This window comes from Triturus cristatus, chromosome 3_2 (genome assembly GCF_964204655.1).
Source record: "Triturus cristatus chromosome 3_2, aTriCri1.1, whole genome shotgun sequence".
In the NCBI taxonomy this organism is placed as follows: domain Eukaryota; kingdom Metazoa; phylum Chordata; class Amphibia; order Caudata; family Salamandridae; genus Triturus; species Triturus cristatus.
Window position 1 is genome coordinate 1,233,141,079 of NC_140584.1, and position 20,247 is coordinate 1,233,161,325.

Sequence of the window (20,247 nt, forward strand, 5' to 3'; positions counted from 1 at the left end):
GGCCTCCCACACAATTAAGGAATGTTTAGGAATCACTATTTTAATAGTTAATAGTGATTCCTACAGGCATAGGTTTTTGAGAGTCCTTAATTGCGATTCCTTAATATTCGCTTTTCTTGCTGCATCTGCCTGAAAGTCCCTCTCTGAAATGGTTTTGGAAGCAGTGGAATGCACACCACAAATGTGCCTACTAGGGCTAGCTGGACGCGTGCAACCACAGAAAAGGCGGTTGGTTCTTATTGCTTTGCTACTAGCTAAGAAGAATATGGCTGATTGTTGGGATAGTAAAAAGGTGCCAGGGCAAGAAAAAATGGTTTGAAGATCTTGTATATTGCAGAGACCAATCGGCATGCTATGCTGAATAACTCCCTATGTCATCTAGGCCTAATGACTTATGGGCCCCTCTTGCGACTTACTATCTTTCTGTGAATGAGAGATACTATGTCGGACAAGTGAAAAAATTGGGCAGAAATTTGTAATATATAAATGTGTTGAAATGTGTGCTAGGTGGATGAACAACTGGTATATTATATAATCTGAAATAATATTGTACTAAGCCGAGATGAACATGCCTTGTATGTTTCATTACGTCGGACTGTTATGACTGTATATGAGCAACATTAATAAAGAAACAAATGTTTACCTTAAACCTTGGGCTCCTCACACCTTAACTAGTAAAGTCTGAAAACACTGGGGCAGTGGTGTGAAAGGGGTTAAATACATGTAAAATATTTTCCTAAAGCCCTGGGCTCATCACAACTTGCATAATGAAGACTGAAAACTCTGGGGTGGTGGTGGGAGAGGGGTTACAGATATGTGCAATATTTATCTTATACCCTGGGCTCCTTACACCTTGCATAATTAAGACTGAGAACGCTGGGGTGGTGGTGGGGGAGGGATTGCCTACATGTATAACTTTAATGTTAAACCAAGGGCTCCCCAGACCTGGCAAAATGCAGACTGAGAACACTAGATCAGTGAATGGGAAGAGGTTATCTACATGTGCAGTAGTATTTTAAACCCCGGGCTCCTCACTCCTTGCAAAATGAAGACTGAGGACACTGTGGCAGTGGAAAGAAGAGTCACTGTAGGAGAGTAGGATCTGCTTCACATGGGTACCCCCACTTCTTGCTGGTGTTTCACTGTTTTTCGACCTTAGTCTGGCTGTGGCCCTGCTAATCAGGACCACAGCCTAGCTGCTTCCTCTCTAAAATGGTTTCCATGTACATTAGGTACTTATCTAATTGGATTCTGGAGTGCCTTATAAGCCCCTAGTATATGGTATACTATTTACCTAGGGCATAGGTACCTCAGAGGCCTACCAGGGGCTGCAGCATATATTATGCCACCCCTGGGAAGAACTCCAAAATGGCACCACAGGTCTGCTACTGCAGCCTGGGTAAGGGCGTGATTGCACCCCTTACCCTGGTATAGGCTACCTATATCCACACCTATATACAGACACATATAAACCTATAAGCCACTCCTATGGCAGGCCTTGACAATCCTGAAGGCAGAGTGCTTGGTTTTATGTGAGAGGGTGCCCAAGCATGAGCTGAGCCCCTCTGCAGCTTTCTGAAATACTATTTTATGGCTGTTCTGTGATACAGCCATACCATATACTCTTAAGTGGATTATAACCTCGCGGTAAATGCTAACTTTGAGATGGCTGCATCTAAACATGTCGTGTTTGATGTCAAATGCTTTGGAAAACTACCCCCCCCCTGCCAATTTTGTCGGCGGGGGTAGCATTTCACCCTTCTAGAGGGAGAGATATGTTCACACTGGCTAAATAGGGTAGGACTTTCCTGAGCCCTGGCATCACAAAATGGATACCTCTGCCACAATCAATGAGTCATCCTGCATCACACTCTGGGATACCCAAATGGTTGTGAATCACCAAGTGATAGACCTGGAGATAAGGTATCACCATATACCCACTGCAACCAATTAGCGCTGTCCAATTCTTCAGCAATCACAACATTACTACATTCTTATCGTTCATGATATTAGTTTTCATAACTGAATATTTCCCTTTGTGCTCCTTTCTCTCACCTGAACATTGCACTCCAGCATCACTTCTGATGTGACAGGCATTATGTCCCCACGCATCATGAGGACAGTCGAAGAAGGACGCCTCTGCTCCTGTGCATCGAATCTGACTCAGCCACACTCGGTGCCATCCTGCTCCAAACACTCCATTGACACTTAGTACTCTTAAAGCTGTTCCGCATCCAAGATGTTTACAGACCACCTCAGCGTCCTTCTTATCCCAGTGAGAATCGCAGACCGTCCCCCATCGCTTCCCATGCCTGACCTCCACTCTCCCGTTGCAGGCATCACCAGTATTGACCAAGCGGATCTCATCGGCACCACCTGTGACCAGTGGGAGAGAAGGGAACAGATATTGAGTACAGTGACCACTTCTAGAAGGGAGACATTCAAAGGTCAGTAAAGAGATACAATATCTCATCAGCACCACCTGTGACCAGTGGAAGAGAAGGGAACAGATATTGAGTACATTGACCACCTCTAGAAAGGAGACAATTGCAGGTGAGTAAAGAGATATAATATCAGCAGTCAGCAGGTTTCACTGCTTCTCCTCCCCGAGATCACAGATGGACAAACAGATCTGAGAAGCTGAGCATTGTCTCTGTAAATCCTGAATTTATATACCTAATATGATCTAGCAATAGTCTTTAAATAAATAATGCCATTTCGAGGGGGAACAACCTTTACAACGCAACTTTTACAACGCACTACACTTACAACGCATTTTTTACAACGCAACATCCACTACAACGCATTCCATTACATCGCAGGACACTACAACGCATTTTTAAAAACTACCTTTACAACGCATTCCATTACATCGCATACTACCTTTACAACGCATACCATTACAACGCATAATATTATATTAAAACCCCTACACTATCCAACACTTACCCTACTGTTGCACCCCCTGGAGTTAGAATAGTAATTTTTACCCCTATACTATCCAACACTTACCCTACTGTTGCACCCCCTGGAGTTAGAATAGTAATTTTTACCCCTATACTATCCAACACTTACCCTACTGTTGCACCCCCTGGAGTTAGAATAGTAATTTTTACCCCTATACGATCCAACACTTACCCTACTGTTGCACCCCCTGGAGTTAGAATAGTAATTTTTACCCCTATACTATCCAACACTTGCCCTACTGTTGCACCCCCTGGAGTTAGAATAGTAATTTTTACCCCTATACTATCCAACACTTACCCTACTGTTGCACCCCCTGGAGTAAGAATAGTAATTTTTACCCCTATACTATCCAACACTTACCCTACTGTTGCACCCCCTGGAGTTAGAATAGTAATTTTTACCCCTATACTATCCAACACTTGCCCTACTGTTGCACCCCCTGGAGTTAGAATAGTAATTTTTACTCCTATACTATCCAACACTTACCCTACTGTTGCACCCCCTGGAGTTAGAATAGTAATTTTTACCCCTATACTATCCAACACTTGCCCTACTGTTGCACCCCCTGGAGTTAGAATAGTAATTTTTACCCCTATACTATCCAACACTTACCCTACTGTTGCACCCCCTGGAGTAAGAATAGTAATTTTTACCCCTATACTATCCAACACTTACCCTACTGTTGCACCCCCTGGAGTTAGAATAGTAATTTTTACCCCTATACTATCCAACACTTACCCTACTGTTGCACCCCCTGGAGTAAGATTAGTAATTTTTACCCCTATACTATCCAATACTTACCTTAAATGCAATGTAATATTATGCGTTGTAATGGTATGCGTTGTAAAGGTAAAATGCGATGTAATGGAATGCGTTGTAAAGGTAGTTTTTAAAAATGCGTTGTAGTGTCCTGCGATGTAATGGAATGCGTTGTAGTGGATGTTGCGTTGTAAAAAATGCGTTGTAAGTGCATGCGTTGTAAAAGTGTGCGTTGTAACGACGTACATCCCATTTCGAGATTCTAGCATATTAGCAGAAGCTCACCATTACATACATAAGTATATTAATTGTGTACAAATAGACTGTTGATAATACATGATGCAACATTAGTTACTAGTGTTTCACAATCATGTGCATCTGCAAACAAAAATCAGTTCCATGGGAGTTTTTGGAAGCATACCTTTAACAACATTAGAGTCTATCTTAAAAGAACATTAAACAATTAGACTAAAGAATTGTACAGTGTATGACTCCACTTCTTAGGGCCCAATTTAGATTTTGGCAGGTGGAGTGAACGCGGTCAGGGTGGTATGTCCGGCAACACTTCACCCACCCAATTTAAAGTTCACTGTCGGCCCTGAGGGAACTCTATGGGTTTGTATGTACCACTATCTCAACGCTTTATACAAAGTTATTTAGAGTGGGAGTTTGCTTTGGCAAAGTAAAAATGAATAGCCCCAACACCAGTGGAGTTTTCTCCCATGGTGTAAAGTTAGTTTTTATTTTATATTTTTATGTTAACATTCCCTCACCTCCAGAATATTCATGGATTTGGTAGACAGTATAAAGACATCCGACTACCCGTTCTAAATAGGGTAGAATGGCTTACCGCTGACGCTCCATATTCTCTCTGGCCTTCGGAAGAAGGTTTACGCTGAATGGGTACATTTTGCTCTCTCGGTGTAAACCTGGTGGTCCACCAGACTTTAACCTGGGTGAGCTGACCGAGTGTTAGGCAGCCAAGGTACTCTGTTACTGTTGCCCTTAAAGATTCCTTTGTTTATAGCATTTCATCCCATACATTCTTTCATTCTAGGTATTGTAATTACCAAGGTTTACAATTACTTCATTTATTTGTACTCAAATTATTGACCACAGAACCTGAGATGCTGAGTTCCAAGCTCTGAGCTCATGATGTGCAGGACACAGCAGATGTCAGAGGCGAGCATGAATCCATTACTGGGTGCTTCCACCTAAAGATAACACTCACTATGAGTCTACAAAGGTAGAACATTGCAATTAGCCCTTGTGCAAGCCCTTACCAGTGGGACAAGAACATTAGGCCTGGTTGGGCGAAGGTTTTACAACGAGACCTCAATGGACCCAATACAGGTAGTGAGTTTATTACACGGTGAGGTCACACAACCACACTATATATAGAAAAAAACGCTTTAAAGGAAAGCAAGCTCCCAAAGGTCAAGCAATCCATTGAGGGCCTGGTTTATATGTTGGTGGGCAGGTTACTCCATCACAACGGTGAAGGATATTTCATCTGCAGAAATATAAATCCCATGGAATATATTCGAATGCATGTTTCCGCCGACGGGATATCCATCCCCGTTGTGACATAGTACCCTGAATGCTGAATTATAAATCAGGCCCTTATTGCACCCGAGTGAGCCCATGCTGGAGGCACCTCGAACAGTCTGTGCAGCAGCAAGCCATAACCCTTAAAATACAATATTCCCCTCAGCTTCTAATACAACAAGGAGAGCTGCTTGATAAACTGGCAGATCAACAAGCTGTGTCTACTATAACCATATTAATTCAACACAGAATACAAGCTATTCTATTACAATGTTATTTACTCGTACATCTATTTTAGATGTTATCAGAAACATGCACTTTCAATTGACCATCCCAATGAAGGTTTAAAACATTCAACATATCAGAGTCTCACATCTCATTTCAGCAACCTTTTGAGAACCTAACAGCTAGGATCCAGGCACCGAAAGCATGCCTGAAAAAGCACCAGTTCCTAAAATACTTACTTCAGAATAAAACTTCTCTGATGGTCACTCCTGCAGAGCCCAGGATCCTTAGGGTGGCCACTCCCGTTTAGGCCTCTTGGGGCACTGGAGTCCAGTGTGCATTTATTTGTAAGCACCTGACCCTATAGTGGGCTCTTGACTCAGCTGCTCAAGGCGGGTACATTTTTCTTTTTCTCCATCTTTCTGTTGTGCCACTAGTGGGCTTTATTCTCACCAGGAGTGGGTGCTCCTACTGCACCTATAGGGCACCCGCATGCTTCCTCCAAAGACTGCACGGGTTCCTAAGCCTGCGCAGTCAAGTTGGCTCCAACCTACCAGGCATTTGCTCTTTTGCTGGTGGGGGCCAGCTGCTGGGGTCGTTTCTCCCCCCGGCCCAAGTCTCCTTCTCCCAGCATGGCTCTTTCATTTATGAAGAGAGAGCCAGGGGACAAGCAATCATGGGGCAACCATCTGCCTCACAGGCTTCTCACTCAGGCTCCCTCTGAGGCTACCTGGACTGTGGCAACAATTAGCTCCTCCCACCTGGGGCAAAAATGAATCATTCGAGCACCACTCTGCTTGTGGATGGAGGGCCGCCCTAGGCACTAGCCTTGCCTGTCGGCGAACATGTCATTCACTGTGATGTGCCTGGCTTCTACTAGTTTCTTTTGGATATTGTTCCTCCTCTGGGGAATACTTTGAGAGGGGAAGTTTGGGGCACTGTGCACTCTTTCTGTGCTGGAGTCCTGAGATGCTGCACACCCATGGATGCACTTAATAAACATTGAGAACTGGGGCACATTTCTGCAGTCCAGCAACCGGAAAAGGCCACCTTAAAGTGGTGATATTATAATTAGAGATCTTAGGCCCTGCTGGGCCTTTTCTTATTGGATTCATTTGCGTTTCTCCTCAGGTGTGTGCTCCAGCCAGTATATTATCAATTCAGGGCCTTCTGGTTTCTAATTTAGTGCTGATTCCTTTACTGGGCTCATTTCCACACCTGTCTGAAGCCATATTGTAGATTGGAAATTATATCTTGTTCGCCCAGCCAGTCATGAATCCGATTTAGAATAATTCGTCCTGCGACTTTCATTAGAGAGTCAAGCAGTGAAATGGGGCGATAGTTAGAAGGGTTGTTCCTATTGCCTTTCTTAAAGATCGGCACAACAACCGCTTCAGGCCATGTGTCAATAAAGCCTGTAATATTCAAGGAATTTAAAACATTAGTAAGCATGGGAGCCCACAAGCCCAGGTGTGATTTGAAAACATCAATTGGTACACAGTCAGGGCCAGGAGCCTTCCCGGAAGGGCTTTCTGTCAGTGCCACAAGCACCTCGGCACAATCAAAAGTAAGATCTAAGGGAAAAGGGCTAGGGACATTCTGCTCTTTATGAGGATTATGATGAGTATCCAAAGTGTCTGCGTGCGCTAGATGGTCTGTTGAGTCATATAAGGTACCAAAATGGCTAACCCAGATTTCAGCGGTAATAGCCATGTCAATCTTCGGGGGCTGTGTACACTGCAAAAAGGGTGCATTTACCGCTTTCCAAAAAGCGGTATTGTCCCTAATATTGGAAGCTTCCTGTAAAGCTAACCAGGCCTCTGCCTTCAGTTGTTTTTTTCTTGTCAGCCGAGCTGCGTGATATTTTTGTCTGGCCTGCCGTATTTCCAGCTGGTTTTTGGGTTTAGTTTTTAAAGTAGTTTTTAAGTGTTTCAGGGCTTTTGAGCAGGTACTATTAAACCAGCCTGAGCTGCCTTGTGAGGCTTTCCTCGGTGCTCTAGAGAGTAATTTTTTAATCTCCGACGAAATAACGGAGAAAGAGTGCCTGATTGCCTGGGGGCTTTATGTAGTGGATAGACATATCTGTATATGCTCATATGTATTATTGATCAGGGAATTGAGAAAAACTGGGGGGACTACTTTATCCCATTTAAGGTAAAGCCCCATAGTAGTTCCCAGAGCAAGTGGTGGAGTATGGGACGAATTTGCCCTTGCATCTTCATCGACAATTAAGGTTAATTTTAAGGTCGCCGCTATTGGATAGTGGTCACTGATGGCACAATCAAGTGTGTCCCAATTTGATATGATCTCTGGATACCTGGAGGATATCAAAGTATAATCAATTATAGAGTGTCAGCCTCTCCCATTGAAGGTAGGTTTGAAACACTTCGATGGATTGCACAGCTCATTCATATAAGATAAGTTAAAATGAGATATTAAGCCGTTTAGAAGGTCTCCTAGTTTGGTATGCAAGAAATGGGGAGAAGTGTCTCCTCTGATAGAATCCAATCCACAGGTACCTCCATTGCTCAGTGGGCACAGTGAGCAATTAAAGTCCCCTACCCAGATGAGCAACATGTCGGTTTTAAGGTAAGACTCAATTTTAATTAGGTCGGCCTTTAAGCCATTAAGAACCGAGTCATGGAGAGAACTAGGGATGTTGTTGTAAAAGTTTACCAGAGTGATGTTTTTAAAGCGACCACCTATTAACCCCTTCCATGCTCATGACGGAACGGTTCCGTCATGAGCATCGGTTGAGCTGTGCTCATGACGGAACCGTTCCGTCATGGCCCCGCCCGCGCTCGAACCCTTCAGCACCGCGGGGGAATCCGCGCAGCGCTGAAGGGGTTAAAGATATGATCTGGTAGTTATCAGTCCAAATAAAATTTGTATGTAATAATTCAGATTCTACAGATATATAAGTCACTAGGCCGCCCTTATTTCTGCCATATGAGCTAGAAAGAGCTGGGGTATGTAGAGTCTTATATCCCAGAAGATGAAGTTCGTTAATGTTCCAAGTTTCCTGTAGGCAAATAATGCTATGGGTGGAGACAATTTGAACCCATAGGGGGTTTGTCAATTTGTCAAGAAGACCTGCCACGTTCCAAGACAATAGGCCTTCTCCCCGTAAATTGTTTTTAATGCCGGCGTTAACGCCCTCGATAATTTCCTGTGGTTGGCAAGAAATTAGTGAGCATAGAGAATCGCTCATCAGATGTTGGTTCGAGTGTGGATTGGGTATTAAACTGTCGCTTGATGGAGTATGCTCAGAATTTAAAGAGTAGGAATCAATGGATTTTATTGACTTCGTCTCGGGCTTACCAGGATTCATAAAGTTGATCTTATGATTAAACAGATCAGAGTCTGAGGTGGTTTGAGAAGGACTCATAATGACAGTTTTGCCAGTCTCATTTTCTACATTTGGGAGTCAATCTAGATCATCCAGGCCGTAAAGAATGGCATATCTATTTGAGGTCGGGAAAGTGAGGAAGTTCTATGTTGGCCGCGGATAATGAATATAATTTTGGAGGATTTAACAAGAGAGAACGAGGGTAAAAATAACTTAGGACATGTGTCGAAATGCCTGTGCCACTGGTCGGGGTATACCAGTCTGCAATATGACGCGATACCCTACGATCTCTGAAGTTTATAATAATTACGTCTCCCTGGATATCCTTTGGTCTATAACCCACCCATCCCAATCTTCTCACATGAAGTATTTCGCCGTTGATGTCATTAGGGAGTGGCCGACTTTTGCTCAGCCAATGAACTACCTTATTTTTAAGTTCTTGGTATCCCTCTAATTTGCCCGTAGCCAGTTCCGGGACGCCAGTAAGTATCACCACATATGGGGCTGCTTCTGGGGGCAGATCGATGTGGTGAGTCATTTCCTCCCTGCGATTCTGGGGTGGCTGCATTTTGACGTTATCACAAAGGAATTCTGCAGGTTTATACATTTGCGTGGATCTGCTATGTTTTTCGCCGGTAACACTATCCTCCAGTATAGGTATAGCAGCGGGTGGATTCGCCTTTCTGGGTGATAATATTGTCTGGCTAGGTCTTTGATCAGGTAGAGTATGCCCAGTATTGGAGGGAAGAATAGAATTTTTTGATATACAGGTGTTTGAGTCCCTATTAGATGTAGTAAGTGAGGCAATAGATGTTTCCAAAGACGTTAGCTGTATTGCAATATTTTTAATCCTCTCCGCAAATGGAGAGAGTAGTGATTTAACTAGGTGCTCTATGTCGTATAATAAGTTTGGTGGATAAGACATAGGTCTCTGAGTGTGTTCTTACAAATGTTCTACAGGTATTGGGATCAACTGGGTTTGAGGAGTAGGTTTGAGGGACACCAGATGAGAGTTTTTCCTCTGTTTTGTTTTTTGCAGTATTGAATTGGCTGAGGATTTAGGGACAGTAGGTTTGCTTCTAAGAGGCTTTTTCTTATTTTTTCTGGTGATTTTAATTGGGGTCAAGTCCTCAGTTGAGGTATCCATTATAAGTTGAGTGTTAGAAGGGTGCCTAGTGTTGACCTTGGCAGCAGGCAGTATATCTATTGCGTCATGGGGCTGCAGAATGGAATCCATGTCGAGTGCAGGGTCTATAACAGTATTAGAAGTCGTAGTTGGAGAAAGAGCGTTCTCAATATTGCCTAAGGACGAACGTTTATGGTACAGAGGGTCCAGAGACAGGCGGCGCTCTGTTATAGCTATCTCCTGCTCTAAGACAGTGGCAGCCCTAGTAATAAAATGATCTAGAGTCCCCCTAACTGAACCCCCCACGACGGATTTCCTAATTTTGCTAGTGCAGGAAGTCATAGTGTGGCAGTGATATACAAGACGCTGTCACGGTTCCAAGCAATACAATGCAAGCAATAAAACAACACACAACTTGTGCAACACAAAAGTCTTACACAGAACTCAGCGGCCAATGATTCGGGGGGGAGGCCCAGCAAAGCCTCTGTCGGCCTCGGACGGCCCGCCCTTTGCCCGGGCTTAGCCCGGCGCGGCCCGCGCGCGCGCCCGCGACGCGGGATGAGTGGCCGGATTTAAAGCACCTCCGGGCGCGGGAGGTTGTATTACACTGCTTCCGGGGTGGTAACAGCCGGGGAGCCTGGGTAATGTAGTCTCTCCCTCCCTCCCTCCTCACTGCGGCCACGAGATTGCAAACGCGGCGGCGGGAGGGAGGAGGCGGCAGGAACAGCAGTGATGGCACCACACAAGGGGACCAAAGAATGAATGCGGGACCCAACAGGAGCAAACAGGAAACCGGGCAAGGATGACACCTCCACTAGTCACCGTGGAAGGAGAAAGAAAAGAACAATTTTCAGTAGCTCAAAACACCGCTAGGAACTCTCACGACTACTGCCTTGACAAGAAAAGGCTTTCGCCGCGCTTTCGGAACTAACGAGGCTACTGTCGCGAAAGAGGAAAACGCTTTAGCGGCTGTAAAGCTCATGCTGCTTCAACCGTAATGGAAAGAGGCCCCAGCGGCACACGGGGCTACCGCTGCAAAGGAGAGGTGCTTCAGCTGCACGGGGGGGCACATGGGAAGAAACTTCAAAGAAAGAGCCACTTGTAGTGGAGAGAGAACTCCCTCCTGTCAGACACCCTCCGTGCGGACCACAGTGCTGCGAAGGGAGCGCGGTATGATCGCTCCACCTCCTCGTTCCCTTCTATCTGTCCTCCTTCCGTTCCGTCCTCGGCACCTGTCCTGTTGAACGCAAATGCCGCCTCCTACCGCGTTAATATCTTCTGCGGCTCCTACCGCGTTGATCTCAGCTGCGGCTCCTGCCGCGTTGAACACCGCCGCGGCTTCTGCCGAGTTACACCCCTGCTACTGCTTCTACGGTTTAGGCGCTACCTGCGGTGCAGAGGGCTCAGTGGCATTGTCACTGCTACTGGCAGAAGGGGGGGCGGCTCCGGCTGCGGCCTCTATGTCTGTGTCGTGGCTCAGGGGGTCAGGGGGTCCTCTCAGCTTCGAACTGCTCCTCCGCACTGCTCCGCTCTTTGCAAAACGTGGACGTGGACTGGCCAACTTCAAAACCACATCTCTCCCAATCCCGTTCCGTATGCCTTCCAGTTTTTCTCAGGAGACCTAACAGATCCCATGTTGATCTGGAAATATTTTATGGAAATGTTCCTAAGGCTATCTCTAAAGACTTTTTGTGCATTAGTTCTCCATGGTGGAGAAGAATGGGAATGAGTGTTTCGTATTTGAATTACAAGGCTGCATGATTGGACAGTTCTCTTAAATGTACTGTCATGCTGACAGTCTAGTTCAATTAGGCATGTAGCAGAAAGAAGTAATCAGGTGAAAAAATGACTTATGCACCCCAGAAAAGAAAGCGTAACCCCAGTTTCTAGATTATGTTTGCACCACGCCTCACACAGGTCAAGGGCTGCAACAAAAGGACTCATGCAAAGTGTGAGATTGAGTGGCCACCAGCAGGGACCCAACTCTGCTGACTGTTGCATCCACAAGGCCATTGAGGTTGCCTCCAATGATTGTAAATCCCGAATAATGGACATGGTACAGCAGAGGAGATGCGTTGGTTCTGCTGGGATTTGCCTCATGCAGCAGAGGTGATGGATCAGTTCTTCTGAGACCACAGTTGTGCTCACAGAGCACCTTCAGACTCACTTCCAAGGGTACAGGACTGGACTGGCACCACTTTGGAGGGCAGACTGCACAAAGGACAGATTCTGGGTTCAAGGTTGTTGGAGCCTGGTCTGTTCCTAATGATCTGATCAGGAGGCCTCCCAACTAGGCCTTGGACTCACTCTGGTGGTTCTAGGTTTCACTCCGGCAGGAGGGAAGCAGAGCAACAGGACAGTAGGGCAGCAGTCCTGCAGAGCAGTAGTCTATCAGTGTGGCAGTTCTTCAGCAGCACTGCAGTCCTTCTTCCTGGTAGAGTCCTCCCCAGGTCCAGAAGTGGACTGAGTGGAGAGTTGGTGTCTGAGGTCCAACATTAATAGCTGATGTCTTGGGAGAAGTTTCTATAGAATTCCCTATGAAGTGCTCAGGTTTCCTGGCTCCCCTGTTCTGGCTCCAGCCTAACTACAGGGGGTATGCAATCCTTTATGTGAAGGCAGGACTCAGCCTATTCAGATGCAAGTAGGTCTGTGCCCAGCTGCACCCTTCATCCTGTCAGTAATGGTCCATCCAGGCATACCCAAGCTCTTGATTATGTGCAGCTGTCTGGGCAGAATACACAAACTCCAACTGCCAAATTCAGCTAATCATATGACCCAAGGGCAGTCACTAAATGACTAAGGCAGGAAAATGCCAAAGTTCTAAAAGTATAAATAAAACACAGAAGTGTATCTGGGGATGCCCAATGCACTACAAAAAACACTATCCAGTGTGAATCTAACACATTCATAAACATTAGGTAACAATATGCTTCACATGAAACACATTAAAATATTGTGAGTCCAAAGATATTCGCTGAATCAGACAGAATCCAATCGAAGTCATATGTTGATTGCACAATAATTCTTCTTTATTATCGAAGAATATCGGTGTTCATAGTTGCTGTGGCATAAGACAGCGTTAACAAATGATCAAAAACAACCGTCTCAATGTAAGAGTTCCCAATGCATTTCGGGCTGATAAAGCAAAGCCCTTCGTCAGGGGAATCTGTGAAACATAAACAATAACGATCTGTATGATTGTCATTACAACATATGTATACATTGATATTTGCATTATGGCTCATGCGAGGAAAGGACTAACGAAATGCCAAAAGTACGTAATGATGGTAGAAAAACAGAAAGTGGAAATAGAAAAAGGAGAAAACAGTACAGGACCAATGAGTAAAAGACCGACTGGAAAACACAATCTAAAACAGTGATCACAAACACCACGAATACTAGTGAAAGAACAGCCATCACCCTAAACCGTGACTGAAAATGTCCGAAAGGTCCGAAACATAATGTCATACCAATGAACGGTCAGCAAATCAATGTCGGGTGAAATGAATACCGGACAAACGTCTAACGGGTTGTGAAGCCTACACAATGAATAAAGACTAAAGTGAGCAGAAACATAGTGTTTACACAAGATGAACATCACCCCATATCATACTCAGGTCTTACCACGTAATGGAGTACTAAGCGCGAGAGTTCTAAAAGTGGCATTTACAAAACTGTAATTTAAAATCCAACTTTATCATTAAAGAGGATTTTAATTATAATTCCAAAGACACTAAACACGAACTGTATACCTGTTCCTATTTAGAAGTTACCCCTTATTAGGTGTAATAATACAACCCAATCTTATCCTATGGGAGAGGCAAGCCTTGTAAAACATAAAATTCACATCATACTTTTCAAATACACTTCACCCTGCCATTTGGGCTGTGTAGTGCCTACCCTAGGAGTGATGTATATACATTAAAAAGGAAGGTTTAAGGGTGGGAAAATGTTTATTTTGTCAGTTTGAAATGCCAGTTTAAAACTATGCACACAATATGCAATGGCAGGTCTGGGACATGTTTAAAAGGCTATGTAAGTGGGTAGCACAATCAGTGCTGCAGGCCCACTATTGGCAATTAATTTACATGCCCTGGGTACATGTAGTACCACTGTACTTTACAAGTAAATTAAATGTACCAAGTGGATAAAAGCCAATGTCATCATATTTAGTGCTCCGAGTCCTAAGGACAACAAACACAAGTTTCAGCAAAAATGAAGGGAAAAGAGTGAAAACGTTTGGGGAAAACAGTGGATTCTTGAAGCAATAGCATGCTGATTTGTGAGCCCTCCTAAGCGCAGCTCCATATTTGATTTCATTAACAAGCCCGTTGACAAAGTGAGGCAATGGGGGGGCTCGCTATATTGTGCATGTGCTTGGGTATTAAAATGTATGGATGGAAATATCTCAAATACATGTAGGAATAAAAAGGTGTGCTGCAATTGATGTTAGGCGTACATCTAGTAACAAACAAACTACACCTGTTTCCCCACCCATATAAACAGTGAAATACCTGTAGAAATTAACCTGAACCTGTGTCCCCCATCACTGCAGTCAAGATGTTGTGAGCCCCGTAGGGTGTATCCCTAAAACAAATCCCACATAGAACAAGTAAAATAAAGAAAAGATTGATTGCATAAGAATAACAAGGGGTCATGGCTCCATTAAACAAAATTAAAGAGCAAAGTGAGACTTCCCAGGGTATGAGGTCTGGAGAATAAGCATGCCTCAGGAAGCAAGATCAGAGCAGGCGAAAGCAAGACAAGTGTGTATCTGTCACCTCAACCACAGCAGTCCAATGCGGACCATCTTCTTTATGAGGCCTGTCTCAGCATGATATCCAGTTCTGCGTCTGACTGAGAGGAGAGTGAAGCCCAATCAAGTGGGCGTAACAAGGATTTTCCATCGTGGTCCTGAATCTAAGCATTCCATTGTCATATATTCCCTGAGAGAATGGGTAAGCAGCGTCTTTATCCTTATGTTGTCCTTGGAATACTTGTTTTGGACACTTGCCATGTTGCCATTTGTGTCTGTCCTATCATTTATCTTTCTTAAGTGCATGTCGCGCTGGATTGCCATTCCTCTATCCAACTCCAGGACAGTTTAGGAGGGTCACAGAAGAGGTATTTTGAGTGGTGGAGAACTTTAAGCTTAGCGGGACATTGGCCTGAGTTTCTGTTTCATGGAGTCAAATGTACTTTGCTGTTTCCGTACAAGTTTAGTATTATCTGGGAATATCATCACATTTTAGCAATCATATTTGATATCATTTATAGAAAGTACCTCATTTAGGATCTAATCCTCTTTAGAAATCTGGCAGTCCAGCCATAGCCCCGGGGAGAGGGGGGGGGACGGGTGGGGAGGCTGAAGCCCAAGGGCATGGTGCACTCGTTCTATAATGAAACATTGTGGGAACTTGAGAATTTCTGTTTGTGTCAGACTGGTTACCAGCACACCGTCAGACAACCTGATATGAACAATCCATGCAAAGGAAAGCAGTCATAAGTCCCCCCACCACCAATACAAACTTACATGCCGTTCATACAGAAAAGTGTTATCTGCAAGCAGTTGTAACTGATGACGGCATCCAAAGGCCTTGACCAAGTAGCCAACCTGTGATCCAAGGAAACGATCAAAAGATTCAATAAACCCAAAAGTAATATGAGCGCGGAATCCACTCTCATCCTGAGAGTGTGCGCTTGCCTCACTGTTAAGGTAGTAGTCAAGAAAAAGGTAAAAATATAATCCAAGCGTGAGATGTCTCATGCGTTACTCAATAAAGAGAAAAATGAGGCTGATACAGAGAACGATGACTTCTCATTCAAGCAAGCGTTCTGCAACGGAAGGCACTAGAAAGGCTCTGACTCTGCTGGGCTACTGTGTTTCTAATTGCAGGCACGTGCTCCGGACGGCGTTCCGGACCAGGAGCGGTAGAGTCCGTCAGCAGGAGATAGCAGCGGCAGGATTACCACTATAGTGGGCAGCACTCAGGACCAGGAGCTGTAGAGTCCATCAGCAGGAGAGAGCAGCGGCAGGATTACCACTATACTGGGCAGCACCCCAGACCAGGAGCGGGTGAGTCCGTCAGCAGGAGGGAGCAGCGGCAGGATTACCACTATACTGGACAATGCTCCAGCCCAGGAGCTGTAAAGTCCGTCAGCAGGAGGGAGCAGCGGCAGGATTACCACTATACTGGGCAGCGCTCCGGACCAGGAGAGGTTGAGTCCATCAGCAGGAGAGAGCAGCAGCAGGATTACCACTATACTGGGCAGCACTCCAGACCAGGAGCTGTAGAGTCCGTCAGCAGGAGGGAGGAGCAGCAGGATTACCACTATACTGGGCAGCGCTCCAGACCAGGAGCTGTAGAGTCCGTCAGCAGGGGGGAGGAGCAGCAGGATTACCACTATACTGGGCAGCGCTCCGGACCAGGAGCGGTTGAGTCCATCAGCAGGAGAGAGCAGCGGCAGGATTATCACTATACTGAGCAGCACCCCGGACCAGGAGCTGTAGAGTCCGTCAGCTGAACTTGGAGTTGGGTTAGCAAAGGGACCAGCGCACCTCTTTTCCTCAACTAAAGAGAGTCTAGTAGCTCCTACTAGGTTAGTTAGGTGCAACACCTCACTACTCTAGTATGTCTTGAAGTACTGGGTTTTTCGGAACCCAGCGGTGCCAGGGACACACCCGAAGACTTCGAGTTCTTCCTGTTCCAGACCACAGAAACACAGAGTCTTCTCGGTGAAGTCAAAGATCGTATTTATTGGCTGCAGCCAGTAACAGGTATCCGAGAAGTACAACACGGTGTATATTCTCAGGAGACTGCTCACTTACCAAAACCAGTCTTCTCTTTTTATACAAAATATTATGCTTTAGGCAAACATTCCTTATTTTACAGTTGATCATTCACATTTTCCACTACAAAGGATTGTCCATTCACATATTTCCGCTACAAAGGAAAAGGCAGAGTCATGATGACGAGCACATATTTCAGTTTGTCCAGCCCTTAATCAACTACCCGGCAAGGTCCGGTAACTTCATCAGATATCGACAAACCCTCAATAAAAACGGGCACCTCCTCCTCGTAAAGCAAATCATAAAGAAGGAAACAAAGACAGGTGTGTAGAAGATTAGGCAAGGTTTGTGTGGGATGAAAGGGTTTTATGATGCGTTGAGCCTTGATACCAATCTCGCTCGGTCGCTGGAAAATAAACCGGCCGAACAGGATTGACCACGGGCAATGGAGTCAGTTCGCCCAGGTCACGGAGGAGTCATCGAAGGAGTGCGTGTCCTTTAGACCCATGTTCGGCCTTAGTCCGTAGCCCATGTGAGGGCAACCACAAAATGGCTGCCGTTCTAAAATGGAAACCGATGGTTCAGGACGAACACTCCGATTACGGGCGATTTGGCCACTCGAACATGACGCAAATGCTTGTGCATAGTATTCTAATCATTTGCGTAGTTCCAAATTTTACAGTACCACAGACCCTCCTTTTGCCCTTACATGGGCAATAACCCATACTCATGCTAGTCTGAGTCGAGATCTATGTCCATAAAGTCATGGAGATGTTGTTGTAGCATCATCCTATTACTTAGCTCGTCTTTTGATACAGGTTTCCTTATACACGATGTAGCACAGATGCCACAAATTGCAGGAGCACCCTGTATACACAGACAGAACAGGAAAAGAATGGCTAAGATCATTCCAGTGACTATCATAATCTTCTAACCCCAGGCGGATATCAGTTCCCATAACCATCCCGCCAATGACCAATCTCCTCTATCTATGTGAATAGATTCGGAAATCTTGTGCAGTTTGGAAATGGCCTGGTAAACTGTCGGAGCGTTATCTGGAATGAAAACACAGCAACTTGATTGGATCACAGTACACACCCCACCTCGGTCTGCAAGTATGACGTCTAATGCGACCCTGTTCTGAAGAGTCATAAGGCGATCCGACTGGAGCTCAGCAGTCAAATTACTAAGGGCACCGGCTGTTTCAACTACCGTCGATTCGACCACTCTTGTCAATTGCCTTATGTTCCTGCTGTTAACCATGGGACCCCAAAACGGCAGAAAACCCTTTATGAAATCTCCAAGTTCTTGTCCGGCAGTGTCTTCTTGACTGATGACACCTCTAACTATCCTTGCCTTATGGTAATCTGCCGCGGTCGTGTAGGTGGGGGGCAACAGGAACGAAACAAAACATGTGCCCGAGAAATCTGGGGGCAACCATGTATAGGCTCTATCATGACAGACGAAATATGTACCCTTAGCTGCTAGAAACGAAGGGGAAGTCTGAGATGCAAAAACTTATGTTTCAGAGCAGATACTTCTCCCTAAATGAGCTCGGGGATTCTTGCCTCTACCTTGCAGACATAGGTGACCCTGATGGGGTACAATCCAAATCGGGGAGGATCTCTTTGCTCGCTGGTTCTCACTCAGAGTAGCTCCATATCCTGTTATATTCCATTCAATATATGCTAGTGTCTCATCTCTCGGGATAGTCTCATAGGAAATCTCTTCTCTAATCATGTCTACTATACCCTTAACTAGAGCACTATTCTTAGGATTATCTTTCACGGAACGTAGGGGGTTGGCTTCATTAGCATATATGAACATCGTTGTATAGGTCCACACAGAACCATTTCGGCTGAAAGGCAGAATCAAATAAGGAATACCTTTGTCAGTAGTATGAGGCATAAGACCACACACCCAACAGTTAGTTGTATTTACTACCAATTGGTGTTGGTGCAGAAGCTGAATGAATGAATTATTGACAAATTCTAATCTTCTAGCGGATTCGTGTTCAGGCAGAGGGTGAAAAGAATGTGAGGAAACAGTAGGAGGAGGTATGGGCTGCTTAGTAGATGCAAATGTCACTTGTAGAGAAAATAAGACATATCCTATTAAAAACATCATTAAACTAAACAGTACAAACAAACATAGTATCAAAAAAATTTTCTGCTCATTATGGTACATATTTTCTTCTTGAGACTCATTCCTTCAATAGGTCTCTCCATCTCGAGAAACTCCATCCTCTAATCGTGCTGTTCGTGGTGGTTGAGTATCTTCTGCTAAGGAATACGCCTGTCAGTTCAGGGAAACGCCCTAGACCAACCAGAACCGTCGACCTAACGTCTTCGGCTTGTACTCCAAATACTTGGCCCCGCGACCCTAAGGCTGAACCCGGATGGTGGTTCGAAAAACAAAAATCAAAAAAAGTTTCTCAGATGAGAGAGCTGCACTATTCAAAAATAGCAAAGAAAAGGAATTTTTATTTGTCCATAGTTCTTTATCGGCCTCAAATTATAACGGGTTTTCTCAGGTACTGTCTGGTCTTGAAACAAAAGTTGAGGCTTTGTAGTGTCCAATCGAATTGACAGTGGCACAGCTTATTGCAAAATGTCGTTGCTTTCTCGTTCCAAAATTGTTCCTTTTACACGTGCATCGCTAAATGGCACAAAACGAGGCACAGTCTCAGTCTCAGAGTCAGCAATTCCCTCCTGGACCCACCGGTCGTACGGTAGAGGCAAAGGGACCCTCTTGCAGTATACGCCGTGTATTCAGTTCTTTTTCCCTTTCACTCGAACCGCTGATCTTGTTGAGAGAAGGACGAGGTGGGGACCGGTCCAACGGGGCTCATCATTTTTCGTCCGTTTGAAATTTTTGACCAGCACCCACGATCCAGGATTGATAGGATGTCCTGGAGTTTCAGAAATCTGAGGCAAAGTATCGTGAACCTGTTGGTGTAAGACACGCAATTTAGCCGTCAATTCGTACAAATAATCAAGCAGTACCGGGTGTTCAATCTCACTGAATTTTGTAGGCCTTGGCACTCCCCATATGTTGGCCGGGTGGCCAAACACAATCTCATACGGACTAAGTCCCACTCTTGAATGTGCAGTCATTCTTGTCGATAGGAGTGCTAAAGGCAGAGCGTCAGGCCATTTAAGACGAGTGCTCGCTTGGACCTTGGCTAGCTTAAGTTTCAAGGTGCCATTATAGCACTCTACTAGTCCAGCTGATTGGGGGTGATTTGCAGCGTGGAACTTCTGCTGGATGCCTAGCCCTTCACATACTATTTTCATCACTCGACCCACAAATTCACTCCCATTATCACTCCAGACCATTCTCGGCATTCCAAACCTAGGGAAGAATTCTTTAACAAGGGCTTTAGCTGTGGATAAGGCAGTGTTGTCTTTCAAAGGATATGCTTCTATCCACCTTGAAAAGGCACAAACAATGACAAGTACGTATTTTAAATTGTTGCATCTT

General features: G+C 45.0%; 1 protein-coding gene and 1 pseudogene across 2 annotated transcripts in view; both read right to left on the reverse strand.

Moving 5' to 3' along the window:
* The window catches only part of LOC146859544 (CD5 antigen-like), a 1,596,548-nt gene that overhangs the window by 1,243,934 nt on the left and 332,367 nt on the right, over positions 1–20,247 (reverse strand). For both annotated transcript variants that reach the window (XM_085650242.1, XM_085650243.1), the window contains exon 5: positions 2,056–2,376. In XM_085650242.1, the coding sequence (XP_085506368.1) occupies positions 2,056–2,376 (321 nt within the window). The remainder of the gene's footprint in view (positions 1–2,055; positions 2,377–20,247) is intronic.
* On the reverse strand, positions 17,497–18,900 carry LOC146859547 (endogenous retrovirus group PABLB member 1 Env polyprotein-like; annotated as a pseudogene).